A 12,199-nucleotide genomic window follows, 5' to 3' on the forward strand; every position below is an offset into this window, starting at 1 on the left:
TGTGTGTGTGTGTGTGTGTGTGAGAGAGAGAGAGTGTGTGTGTGTGTGTGAGAGAGTGTGTGTGTGTGTGTGTGTGAGTGTGAGTGAGCAGCGCCCCCGCCTGGTCAGATCTTCTGTCTGTTTGCTGTTGTTCTGACGGGACAGTTAAGGTCTGCTGAATATCTCAGGGAGAGCAGACTGTTTCTGGAGGAACTGGAGTATTTGCACGTCTGTTGTAGATTAATAAAGTTGTTCTGTGTGAAATCAACCGGAGATATGAATGTAACTGAAACTGAAATAAAAGCCATTCAAGATGGTTATACAAATATGAGTCTCATTTTACAAATGCTACACACTCATCATGTAAGAAGATAGATAGATAGATAGATAGATAGATAGATAGACAGATAGATAGATAATGGGGAAATTATAAACTAATGTTCTTCCAGTAAAATTAATGTTAGTTCAAAGTTATCTGGGTTTTTAAAAATAAAAATAAATTAAAAAAGGGGAAGGGGAAGTCGTGGCCTAATGGTTAGAGAGTCGGACTCGTAACCCAAAGGTTGCGGGTTCGAGTCTCGTACCGGCAGGGATTGTAGGTGGGGGGAGTGAATGTACAGCGCTCTCTCCCACCTTCAATACCACGACTGAGGGTTAGGATGGAAGAAACAAATGTTCTTCCATTAAAGGTGACATATCATGAAAATCTGACTTCTCCAGGTTGTAAGAGCTATAATCAGGTCCCCGGTGCATCTACCAACCAAGGAAACGTGAAAAAGATTAACCCAGTAACTTTGTTTTGGGAAGCCTTTTTCTGCAAGCGTCTGAGAAAACCAGCGCGTCTGATTTCGCTCCCTTGGTGACGTGGCATGTGTTTCTGCTTCCACTCAAAATAGGCATTTTCAAAATGTTATAATAAATGATCTGTGGAGTATTTTGAGCTGAAACTTCACAGAAACACATTCTGGGGACACCAGAGACTTATATTATATATTGTAAAAAGGGGCATAATATGTCTCCTTTAACATTTATACAACGTTAGTTCAAAGTTGAATGTTTGTCTGTTTTTTTTAAATGTTACTACAGGTGCATCTCAATAAATTAGAATGTCGTGGAAAAGTTCATTTATTTCAGTAATTCAACTCAAATTGTGAAACTCGTGTATTAAATCAATTCAATGCACACAGACTGAAGTAGTTTAAGTCTTTGGTTCTTTTAATTGTGATGATTTTGGCTCACATTTAACAAAAACCCACCAATTCACAACCCATCAATCTCAACAAATTAGAATACTTCATAAGACATTTTTAGTGAATTGTTGGCCTTCTGGAAAGTATGTTCATTTACTGTACATGTACTCAATACTTGGTACTTCAGTCTGTGTGCATTGAATTGATTTAATACACGAGTTTCACAATTTGAGTTGAATTACTGAAATAAATGAACTTTTCCACGACATTCTAATTTATTGAGATGCACCTGTATTTGTTTCAGAACGTTCAGAGAACACTCAAAAGTAACAATTCTCATAATGTTTGCAAAATGGTACAATTGAACGTTCCCTTAGTGTTTTCTCTGACGTTCACATAACCAAGAAAAAACTATTTTAAAACATTTCAGTTCTAAAAACATTCCATAATAATGTTTTCATAATATAATGGGAACAGTAGCAAAATGTTCCTGAAACATTTTTTCTTAGATAGATAGATAGATAGTAGTAAATGTTGATGATGCTGATGCTAATGCTGAGATCACAGTGACTCTGAGTCTGGAGCATCATCATCATCATCATCTTCATCTCGGTTGAGCGCTGCTCCCATTTTGCCTGTAGTTTTCCGCATCATTTCCAGGTCAGAGTGCGCGGCGCTTCCTGTGGACTGAAGATGGCCGCAGATGGAGGCGCTCTGAAGGATATCAATGAGATTAAATCGCAGTTCCGGACCCGCGAGGGATTCTACAAGCTGCTCACCCTCTCGGACTCTCAGCAGCGGGCCGGGCTGCCGCGGGGCTCCTCGGCGGGCGTCACGGTGGGGCCGGGTGCGGGCGGCAGTGCCGGTGTTGGGCTGGTGCAGGGGCCCGGGTCCGCCGCCGCCGCCAACTCCTCTCCGGGCTTCCTGCCGCCGGTGCGGGTGTCGATGGTGAAGCTGAAGCCCGAGGACCCCAGCGAGGATTCGGAGCGAGTGTGCTTCAACATCGGCAGGGAACTTTACTTCTACACCTACACGAACATCAAGAAGGTCGAGCATCTCTTGATCTGATTGATGATTGGTTTTGAATGACAAAATCCGCGGATCCGATCGCGTCAGTGTAACAGCGAGATCCGCTTTGTTTAGCTTATGAAAACATTATTTCTTCAATGTTCTCTGAACGTTCAAACCTCCAGATTTTTAAATGTTTTGTAAACGCTTATGACACATTGATGTGTTACAAAATGATTACGCACAATGTTGCATTTACTCGTTTTGTGACACATTATGGGAACGTTACTTTTGAATGTTCTCTGAACAAGTAGCAACATTTAAAAAAAACTTCAGAAGAACATCCGACTAAAATGTTACATGAAAAAAAACATTGCATTGTTGTTGTATAAATAATGTTTTTGAGAACATTAGCTATTAAAGACCAGAACATTTCCATTAACGTTATTGCAGCGTTTGCTCATAATCTGAGAACGTTTGCGTGAGATCCAGAGAATCACATTCAGATCTGTCTGCAGTCCATGTTCATGTGTCGATCTGTGTGATCTAAATGTGAATAATACTGACACTGCCCTGTTGAAAAAAACAGCATATGCTGGTTAGGTATGATTTGACGCTGGGATGTTGGTTTAAGCTGGTCCTTTGCTGGTTTATGCTGGTCCTTTGCTGGTTTAAGCTGGTCCTTTGCCAGCACATGACCAGCATAAACCAGCAAAGGACCATCTTAAACCAGCATCCCAGCGTCAAAACATACCTAACCAGCATATGCTGTTTTTTTCAACAGGGTGGTTATGTGTACGTGATTTTTAATCTCAGATATGGAGCATATGCAAGCTTTCAGTGAAGCTTCGGTGTTTGGATTGAAGACATCAGTAGATAATGGGCCGGTCAGTGAAGGGTGCTGGTTTCGTGATGGTCTTTGGTTTAGGACACCTTGCATAAGCCATGTCTGGTTCTGGAAATTATTATGAAATGATTTTAGCGGCCACTGAAGCAAGATCTGCACTGAGATCAGTCAGCACTGTTGTTTTCTGGCCTGTTCAGGGTTGGACTGATGGACTAGTACATGGAGGTCAGATTAGTAGGCTACAGGATGCTTAAACCAGCAGCTTGTTCAGACAGACTGGTCTCATTAGGGTCAACCGGCACCAAAGTTATTCTAAAACGGCTTTCCTGTAGATCATGGGTTCGATTCCCCGGGAAGGCATCAACTGAAAAACACACACTTTAAATGCAGTGTAAGTCACTTTGGATAAATATAAATCTATGTGACCTTAAAGAATGACAAACACATTTCATCTGCACTCTGAGCCTACAAGATTGAACTGCTTTTATTTTATTTGTTCAACACAGACTCTGTCCTGTGTTTTTTTTTTTTCATTTGTTTTTTATATGCATGAAAAGAGGAGGAAAAAATGCACATTTTAACAAAAAAGTTCAGATTTCATACTAGAGTTTGAGAGAATTTGAATACAAATGTATATAATACTTCCAAAATAATACAGTGATTTTTTTTCTTTCATATATTTGAATAAGGGTTGTTATAGTAATCTAAAAAAACAAACAATATTACTTAAAAAAATAAATAATATATAGTAAATGTTCACTGAAATAAAATTTAAAAAAATAACTTATTTAATTACAACTAGTTGCAAAGGCAACATTTCTCTTGTTTCATTTAGTTTCACTTAAGTATGTAATGAAAATGTTTTTTTAACGGTTTTAGTTTTATTATATACATTTGCAATGTAAGCGATTCTTTGTTAAAGTGTGCAAACCACAGTTTAGCTTTTTATGTATGTACAATTGCATGCTAAAATAATCTAAAACTATATAGACATTAAAACGACTAAATACTAACAAAAATAATTTAAAAAGAAAAGAAAAAAAGACAAAAATAACAAAATGACAAAAATTTAAGTAGTAAAATTTAAATTTAAGACGTAAATTGAAATGAAAATTAAAAATATAAAAATGAAGACTAATTAAAAATATTAATACAATCTTCTTAATGACACAGAAATAACACTGCTCTTTCTCTGTGTGTGTGTGTGTGTGCGCGTGTGTGTGTGTATCTGTGTGTGTGTGCGTATTTGTGTGTGTGTGTATCTCTGTGTGTTTGTGTGCATGTGTATCTGTGTGTGTGTGTGTGTGTGTTTGTGTGTGCGTGTGTATCTCTGTGTGTGTGTGTTTGTGTGCGTGTGTATCTGTGTGTGTGTGTGTGTATCTGTGTGTGTGTGTATGTGTGTGTGTGCAGGCAGTGGATCTCAGTAAGCCCATAGACAAGCGCATCTATAAGGGAACTCAGCCTACCTGTCACGACTTTAATCAGTATTCGGCCACGGCTGACAGCGTGGCTCTGATCGTGGGATTCTCCGCTGGACAGGTGCAGTACCTCGACCCCATCAAGAAGGAGACCAGCAAGCTCTTCAACGAGGAGGTGAGCAGATGAGCGTGACTCCTCATCATGTCAAGCACATTTACACCTGATGAAAGCATCATCATATCAGATGAACTGGATCACCGGAGACTGCTGTTAATAGCAGGTGTAAACTGTCCTGTCACCTGCTGTTTACTGTCCTGAATACACCATAGTACCACATCCTAGTTTTCATGATGAATCATGTTTTTCATAAAGAATATGCTGAACAATTCAACATTTTAAGTATTTTGTGGACAGCAGCACAATCCTGTCAAAGATGATGATGTTCTGAATCTCAAACCATGACTGGGAGATCTGTCAGATCTGTGTGCGATAATTAAGATGCTCCTTCATGTTTCTAAACCAGTAATATGAAAACAGGAACCCTCTTTAGATGATCTTCCTCAAACAGCCGCAAACATTTAGTAATTTCCTCGTGGCAGTTTGAATTTGTCAATCTAATGGAAAGCAGGACCCCTTAAAATGAAGAGCTCTTACTCAGGATCTCTCTTTTTATTACATGACCTTGTTTTACAGCAATACACACTCCAGTTGTTTGAGTCTTACCTCTCAGATAGGTCCTTCAAGGTATCTTGGAGAGGTGAGGTGTCCAAGTAACAACATCTAGCTACTGGGGTGCCTCAGGGCTCAGTTCTTGGACCACTTCTCTTCTCTGTCTACATGGCATCACTAGGTTCTGTCATTCAGAAACATGGCTTTTCATATCACTGCTATGCTGATGACACTCAACTCTACATCTCATTCCATCATTTGTAAGTCGCTTTGGATAAAAGCATCTGCTAAATATGTAAATGTGAAACAGTTTTGCCGCACAATATTTCTGTGGAAACTGATTTTTCAGGATTCACAGATGAATAGAAAGTTCAAAAGTAGAGCGTTTATTTGAAACCGAAATCTTTTGTAACATTTTAAATGTCACTTTTGATCAGTTCTTATGCTGATATAGTGTAATATCTTCTCTCCCCAGAGGCTGATAGACAAATCAAAGGTGACGTGTCTCAAATGGCTGCCCAAGTCAGAGAATCTCTTCCTGGCGTCTCACGCCAGCGGTCACCTCTACCTCTATAACGTGGAGCACCCATGCGGCACCACCGCGCCTCAGTACTGTCTGCTCCGGCAGGGCGAGGGCTTTGCCGTCTACGCCTGCAAGACCAAGACGCCCCGTAACCCGCTGCTCCGCTGGGTGGTCGGCGATGGAGGGCTGAACGAGTTTGCCTTCTCGCCCGATGGCGTTCACGTGGCCTGCGTCGGTCAAGACGGCTGCCTGCGCGTCTTCCACTTCGACTCGATGGAGCTGCAAGGCGTGATGAAGAGCTACTTCGGCGGGCTTCTCTGCGTCTCCTGGAGCCCCGACGGAAAGTACCTCGCCACCGGCGGAGAGGATGATTTGGTGACCGTCTGGTCATTCGCCGAGAGTCGCGTGGTGGCGCGCGGACACGGCCACAAGTCGTGGGTCAACGTTGTTGCTTTCGACCCGTTCACGACGAGCCTGGAGGACGAGGAGCCGATGGAGCTCAGCGGCAGCGAGGAGGATCTCCAGCAGGGGGCACTGCACTTCGGCCGCGTGCGAACCAGCAGCACGCTCTCGCGCCTCTCGCGGCACAGCTCCAAAGGCGGCGCGTCGTCCGTGACGTACCGCTTCGGATCCGTCGGCCAGGACACGCAGTTCTGTTTGTGGGATCTGACGGATGACGTTCTGTATCCGCGGCTTCCGCTCTCCCGCGCGCTTACGAACACCTTCGGCCCTACGATTCCAAGCAGCACGGCGTTGAGCGGACACAACAGCATCGCGGCACCACGCGTCATTGATGTAAACACAAAGCCCGCCGCCGCGGGTCTTACCTCCCTCGACGAGAACTCTGTCCGCTCGATAGCATGTCAGCTGATCAAGATGAATAGCGCAGTCCGGAACGCTGTTGTTGAGCTATGTTTCCGTGAACACAAAAGCACAACAGTCTCTTACAGTCCTCTGAGTTAAGCGTAGTAGTCGGATGTAGTCCAGTTTATTGTCCAAAGAGCGTACGTTAGCCAGTACGATGGTGGGGATAGCTGGCTTTTGTGGGTTAGCCGTTAGCCTAGCCCGGATACCTCCGCGCTTACCCCTCTTCTGCTTCCTCTCGCGCCGCTTGTGGCGCCTCCGCTGTGGGCGAGATGCAGTAGTGGGGGTCGGTGATGGTGTGGGCCTCCGGAGCAGACCGAGATCCCGCAGCTCTTCGGCGTGCGCAGAGTTTAACTCTAAAAATGTGGTTCTGCCGACATAGAGCAGAAACTCACGACTGTATGTGCGCTTAGAGACAGGTAGACGCGATGAAGACGTACGAAAACACTGCGACTCACAAGACAAAAAACACGTTCTGACAGGAGAGAGAGAAGCCGCAGCGTGTGCACGCGCCGCCATCTTAGTTAAGCTACACTGAACACTGTTTTAAAAGTTTTAAAAAATTTAATTGGTGTAGGATTTACTTTAAAACTATTTTCACTCAGAAATTGCAAGTAAATTTTGCAAGTAATTACAAAGAAACGGCAAGTAACACATTGAATTAAATGTGAAATTTTGAAGTAGAAAGACTGAAATAGTATTTTCTTGATTTTTTTACAATGTGCGAGGAGAATCACAACATTAAAAACTTTGATTTGAAGCAAAAAAGTGTTTGAAAATTGGACAAAAGACAAAGGTGCAAGACTGAACTGAACAGGTAATAAATTTAAAAACAATGGAGAAAATGGAGATGTAGAAAGACAAAGTATTTTCTAGTAAAAATCTTCATTTACAAAGTTTTTTTTAATCAAAACATTAAACAATTTGATTTGAAGCAAAAAAGTGTTTAAAAAAATCGGGAAAAAAGACAGATACAAGACTGTGAAATGAACGGGTTTAATTGAATACTTTTTAACAGCCAATGAAATAATCAAATTAAACACAATGGAGGAATATAAATTCAATATGCATCTTTAAATCTATTCATTATTAATTTTTCTTTTTTTTTGGCCAGCTATTTTCAGATGTAGCAAATATGTTGGATGTTGCCAAAAGTCACTTCATCACTGCTCATAGTTTAACTCATGCTTTTTCCTGTCTGTGTTTCCACTAGCACCCGTCTCAGCCGCTGTCAGCACAGAACGGAAACTCTCCGAGCGGGACGGTGGTATAGTCGAAGCCTCATTCCCAGAGCTGATTCCCGTGTCTGCATCCGGAGCCGGTCCATCACAGCGTCACCATTCACCCGTCCACTGTATTCCCACCAAACCACACGCTTGAGTTGCACACGAACGTAAACACACCCCGGGACCATGCTGCACCGCTGCGACTCTCTCCTGCAGACAGACTGCGAGACTCTTCCGTGCAGAAACTGCTGGCCTCTTCTCCGGCCGCATTCACTGCAAACGCCACGGCCATTTTATTTCCTATTTATTTATTTGATCATCGAGACTTCTATTGTACATATTCAGACTACTCTATAACGGCAGAGGACATGTATTGAAATAATGAACTCAAATAATTAATATATGAAGATCCTATATTGTACATAGTGACAGATGCATTGTATGTGGATTGACGAGTTCTTGTTCTAGTGTGCTAGTGCTTCATAAGTGGCGATCTGGCTGAGAAAGTGCATCCTTTGCTTTGGCATCAGGCCTGAACTGAGAGTTACGTGCATTTGTTAAACCGTTAGACTCGAGTTTTCAGCTTCATAGATTGCAGATGCTACTAGAGAGGTGAGGTTAGTGTCGTCTAGAAATTGTGTAAAATGGTAGGCAGGGTATATGAACCGTGAAAGTGAGATTTTATATATTTACTAAGTTTTTGCTAAGCAAACAACGTCACCGCTGAATGAAAACGGACGTTTGTGACATGACTGTTTAGAGCTAGTCCAAACTAGAAGCGGATCTCTTAAAATTTGCCTTGTTGAAACCAAGTCTATGGAAGCCTGTTTCCGGGTACAGAATAAAAAAAAATAATAAAAATGGTTATTGCAACTTTTTTTCTCGCAATTCTGAGAAAAATGCAATATATAAACTGGGAAAAAAAAAAGGGAATTGTAACATATAAACAAAAATTCTGTGGTGGAAACAAAAAACAAAATTGCATAATTATGAGAAAAAAAGTCAGAATTATGAGATATAAACTCAGAATTCTGGAAAAAAGTTAAAATTGCGAGATATAAACTCAGAATTCCAAAAAAAGTAAAAGTTACGAGATATAAACCAAGAATTCCGGAAAAAAAGTTAAAATTGCGAGATATAAACTCAGAATTTCGAAAAAAAAGTTAAAATTGCGAGATATAAACTCAGAATTCCAAAAAAACTTAAAATTGCGAGATATAAACTCAGAATTCCGGAAAAAAGTTACGAGATATAAACTAAGAATTCCGGAAAAAAAGTTAAAATTGCGAGATATAAACTCAGAATTCCAAAAAAACTTAAAATTGCGAGATATAAACTAAGAATTCCGAAAAAAAGTGCGAGAGATAAACCAAGAATTCCGGAAAAAAAGTTACAATTGCAAGATATAAACTCAGAATTCCAAAAAAAAAAGTCAGTTACGAGATATAAACTAAGAATTCCGAGAAGAAAAAAAAAAAAGTTAAAATTGCGAGATATAAGCTCAGAACTCCCAAAAAAGTCAAAGTTGCGAGATATAAACTAAGAATTACAGAAAAAAAGTTAAAATTGTGAGATATAAAATCAGAATTCCGAAAAAAGTCAAAATTGCTACAAGTAACCTCAGAATGACAAAAAAGTCAATTCTGAGAAAAAAAGTCGCAATAACCTTTTTTTAATCTTTTTTTATTCCGTGACGGAAATGAGCTTCCATACAAGTCGGATGTAATGGAAGGGAGAATCTTCTCTGTCATTTAAGCAGCACATTTTACTATTGTAGCACGGAGTAGGCGCTATTCCTTACACCTGCTATGCCTCTTGCTAAATTTTGCACATTTACAGGTTGATTTTAGCTCGCTGGAGGGACCATTTTCAAGAAGTCGGGATCACCGAGAGCCAATGTGAAGTGTGTTTTTAAGGTTTTGTCATGCAGACTTCTCAAAAGGACAATGTCATATCATTTCTAGTGACGTCTGTCAATCAGTTAGATTCTTGCCATTAAGCAAATCAGTGCAAACATGCATTAACAAACATTTCTGACTGCTCCTGTAGAGAAGAAAACAAAATCAATGGATATCACATATACCGTCAGTCATTACAGTTCAAATTGTCACCAAAACCAGTTTCTCAAGCAAGTTCTGCAATGTTTTGAGTTTCTTTGGTGATCCTGACAGTGAACTTGCACCTTAAGGATGGATTATTTTCTCGCAAGCTCCTATTTAACGCATCTAAATACTCAAACCAACTGGGACAGCATTAAAATTGTTGGAGAAGTTTGTGACGAACCATATTTGAGGACACTGAGTCTTTCTAGAAGTCTGCGAGGAGGAATAACACTACGCAAACTGGTCTTTTAGGTGATTGTACTGGTTTAAATGTGGTTTGGCTGCTTTAGTGATCCCGGCATGGACGTTTCTTCTCCTAGAGGCAGATCTTTGCTTGTATTTTAGACAAAGGCCAAGCTAATGAACTCTTATATGATCATTCCCACCGAATTACAGAACACTACTTGATAAAAACAGTGTTTTAGCCCTGGCGGTATGTATGCTTAACACTTAGTTCTCATTTTTTTATGTCATTTTGTAGCTTTAAGTGTTTTTTTAAATCTCAGATATTTTGGGATTTATGTTTTGTACGGCTGTAGCATTGTGATTGTCTTTTGCTGTTAACTGGAGAAATGCAAACGGACCAATTAGTGGATGTTGGCACGTTTTGTGTATTTCTATTGTGCGCTTTATAAACTACTGCTTAAACAATGCCGTCCATTAGGTTCATCTTTTCTCTTTTTTTTTTGTAGCTTTAAGTGTTTTTTTAAATCTCAGATATTTTGGGATTTGTGTTTTGTACGGCTGTAGCATTGTGATTGTCTTTTGCTGTTAACTGGAGAAATGCAAACAGACCAATTAGTGGATGTTGGCACGTTTTGTGTATTTCTATTGTGCGCTTTATAAACTACTGCTTAAACAATGCCGTCCATTAGGTTCATCTTTTCTCTTTTTTTGCAAATGCATTCAGTTCTGAAGGATCTTTTGTTTTTTGTGAATCCTAACAGATGACGGCATCCAAGAGCGTCCCGCCTCATCGACGTATGAAAGTGGATGATTTCGGTGTAACTTCCACTCCTCCACACGATTATCTTCCACTGCATGTGTTTTCATTTAGCTGGTGATGTGGCCAACAATATCACAATATCCAGTTTGTATATGGGAATCTGTTATTAAAACATCAAATACTTATGCATCGCATTGTTATTTGTAATCACGTATATCAAATAACAAATTTAAAGGAAAGGTTCACCCAAAAATGATCTGAAAATGTGCTCACTCTTCTGAGTTTGTTTCTTCATCAGATTTGGAGAAATGTAGCATTGCATCACTTGCTGGATCCTCTGCAGTGAATGGGGGAAGATTGAGGGAAGTAAGTGCAACTCAAGTCGTCTGTTGAACGTTTTCAGCTATTGCATGGTTCCTTCAACACGCAGAAGATATCGCAACACGTCAGTAGTATGTAGTAACTGTTGAAGTATAAAAACCTTTGTCTTCGGTGAATACAGCAGTGTGGAGTTGTATTTGTAAAGCTGCTCTATCTGCCTCTGGTAAGACTACATTTGAGCACAGTATAGGCGAGACAAAAGTTATTTGATTGTGTTTTAGAGTTGGTTCTTTCACAGATTATCATGACGACTCACCAACCAGAACATCAGGTGAGTTTGAGAAATTAAATTCAGTGTTTATTCTAGATTCACCTTTGATTTACACACTTCTGACTGTCCTCCAGAGGCACAGGAACAGATCCCTGCAGGACACGGGTAACGTGAAGCTTGAGTATGGAGCTGATGATGAGGGCAAAGGTGTGGTACAAGTCCACAGTAGATGGAACAACATCCGTAAGTACTCTAGTTTGGTCTAGAGACCAACTATTAAAATCAGTTTACATGATATCACTAGATCTTTTAGTGGAAGATGACACCAACCAATCTGATTCAGAAATAGTGTCTTTAAGGCAAGGCACTACAGGCAAAACCTGTTTACTTGGTTACACTTTATCTATTTGCGTCTGTAGATTTCCATTACAGTACATACATTTAGTTTTTTCTCCACTTCTGCAGTACTTACATACACCAAAACTTAGGGTTTTATTCCTGTCTATATACTGAAGGTTTTTACTGAAGGGTTTGTTCATATATCATTCACACTGATTTATATAACATTTTATTCCTAAAAACATGGCGAAAATGCATATTTTTAAAGGCGGTGAGTTTTTTCTCCACTTCTGCAGTACTTACATACACCAAAACTTAGGGTTTTATTCCTGTCTATATACTGAAGGATTTTACTGAAGGGTTTGTTCATATATCATTCACACTGATTTATATAGCATTTTATTCCTAAAAACATGGCGAAAATGCATATTTTTAAAAGGCTGTGAGTTTGTTTCTCCACTTCAGCAGCACTTACATACACCAAAACTTGGAGAT

The 12,199-nt window shown here is 40.2% G+C and overlaps 2 protein-coding genes and 1 long non-coding RNA gene across 5 annotated transcripts in view; all 3 read left to right on the forward strand.

Moving 5' to 3' along the window:
- The first annotated feature begins 1,842 nt into the window (after positions 1–1,842).
- LOC107757317 (WD repeat-containing protein 20-like) lies at positions 1,843–6,598 on the forward strand. The gene is made up of 3 exons (XM_016574757.1): positions 1,843–2,216; positions 4,435–4,617; positions 5,588–6,598. Exons 1-3 carry the CDS (start codon positions 1,863–1,865, stop codon positions 6,596–6,598), a joined length of 1,548 nt encoding a protein of 515 aa, XP_016430243.1. The 5' UTR covers positions 1,843–1,862.
- Positions 6,599–9,022: 2,424 nt separating this feature from the next.
- LOC107757330 (uncharacterized) lies at positions 9,023–10,956 on the forward strand. Its single transcript, XR_001641924.1, has 2 exons — positions 9,023–10,491; positions 10,703–10,956. It is a non-coding gene; the product is annotated as an uncharacterized LOC107757330 (long non-coding RNA).
- A 127-nt stretch (positions 10,957–11,083) lies between these two features.
- Positions 11,084–12,199, forward strand: part of LOC107757329 (delta(14)-sterol reductase) — a 7,898-nt gene continuing 6,782 nt past the window's right edge. For 2 of the 3 annotated variants that reach the window (XM_016574775.1, XM_016574777.1), the window contains exons 1-2: positions 11,084–11,425; positions 11,500–11,608. In XM_016574775.1, the coding sequence (XP_016430261.1) occupies positions 11,399–11,425; positions 11,500–11,608 (136 nt within the window). In that variant the 5' untranslated portion in view covers positions 11,084–11,398. The remainder of the gene's footprint in view (positions 11,426–11,499; positions 11,609–12,199) is intronic. The other variant, XM_016574776.1, reaches the window with a different exon arrangement.

Source organism: Sinocyclocheilus rhinocerous, unplaced genomic scaffold, assembly GCF_001515625.1.
Source record: "Sinocyclocheilus rhinocerous isolate Xijiao unplaced genomic scaffold, SAMN03320098_v1.1 scaffold3916, whole genome shotgun sequence".
Lineage (NCBI taxonomy): Eukaryota > Metazoa > Chordata > Actinopteri > Cypriniformes > Cyprinidae > Sinocyclocheilus > Sinocyclocheilus rhinocerous.

Bases quoted from the DNA above. Each gene is read 5' to 3' on its own strand.
- LOC107757317 (XM_016574757.1), top strand. From the start codon at position 1,863: ATGGCCGCAGATGGAGGCGCTCTGAAGGATATCAATGAGATTAAATCG. The intron at 2,217-4,434 runs GTCGAGCATCTC...GTGTGTGTGCAG, and splicing joins CCTACACGAACATCAAGAAG to GCAGTGGATCTCAGTAAGCC. The intron at 4,618-5,587 runs GTGAGCAGATGA...TTCTCTCCCCAG, and splicing joins GCAAGCTCTTCAACGAGGAG to AGGCTGATAGACAAATCAAA.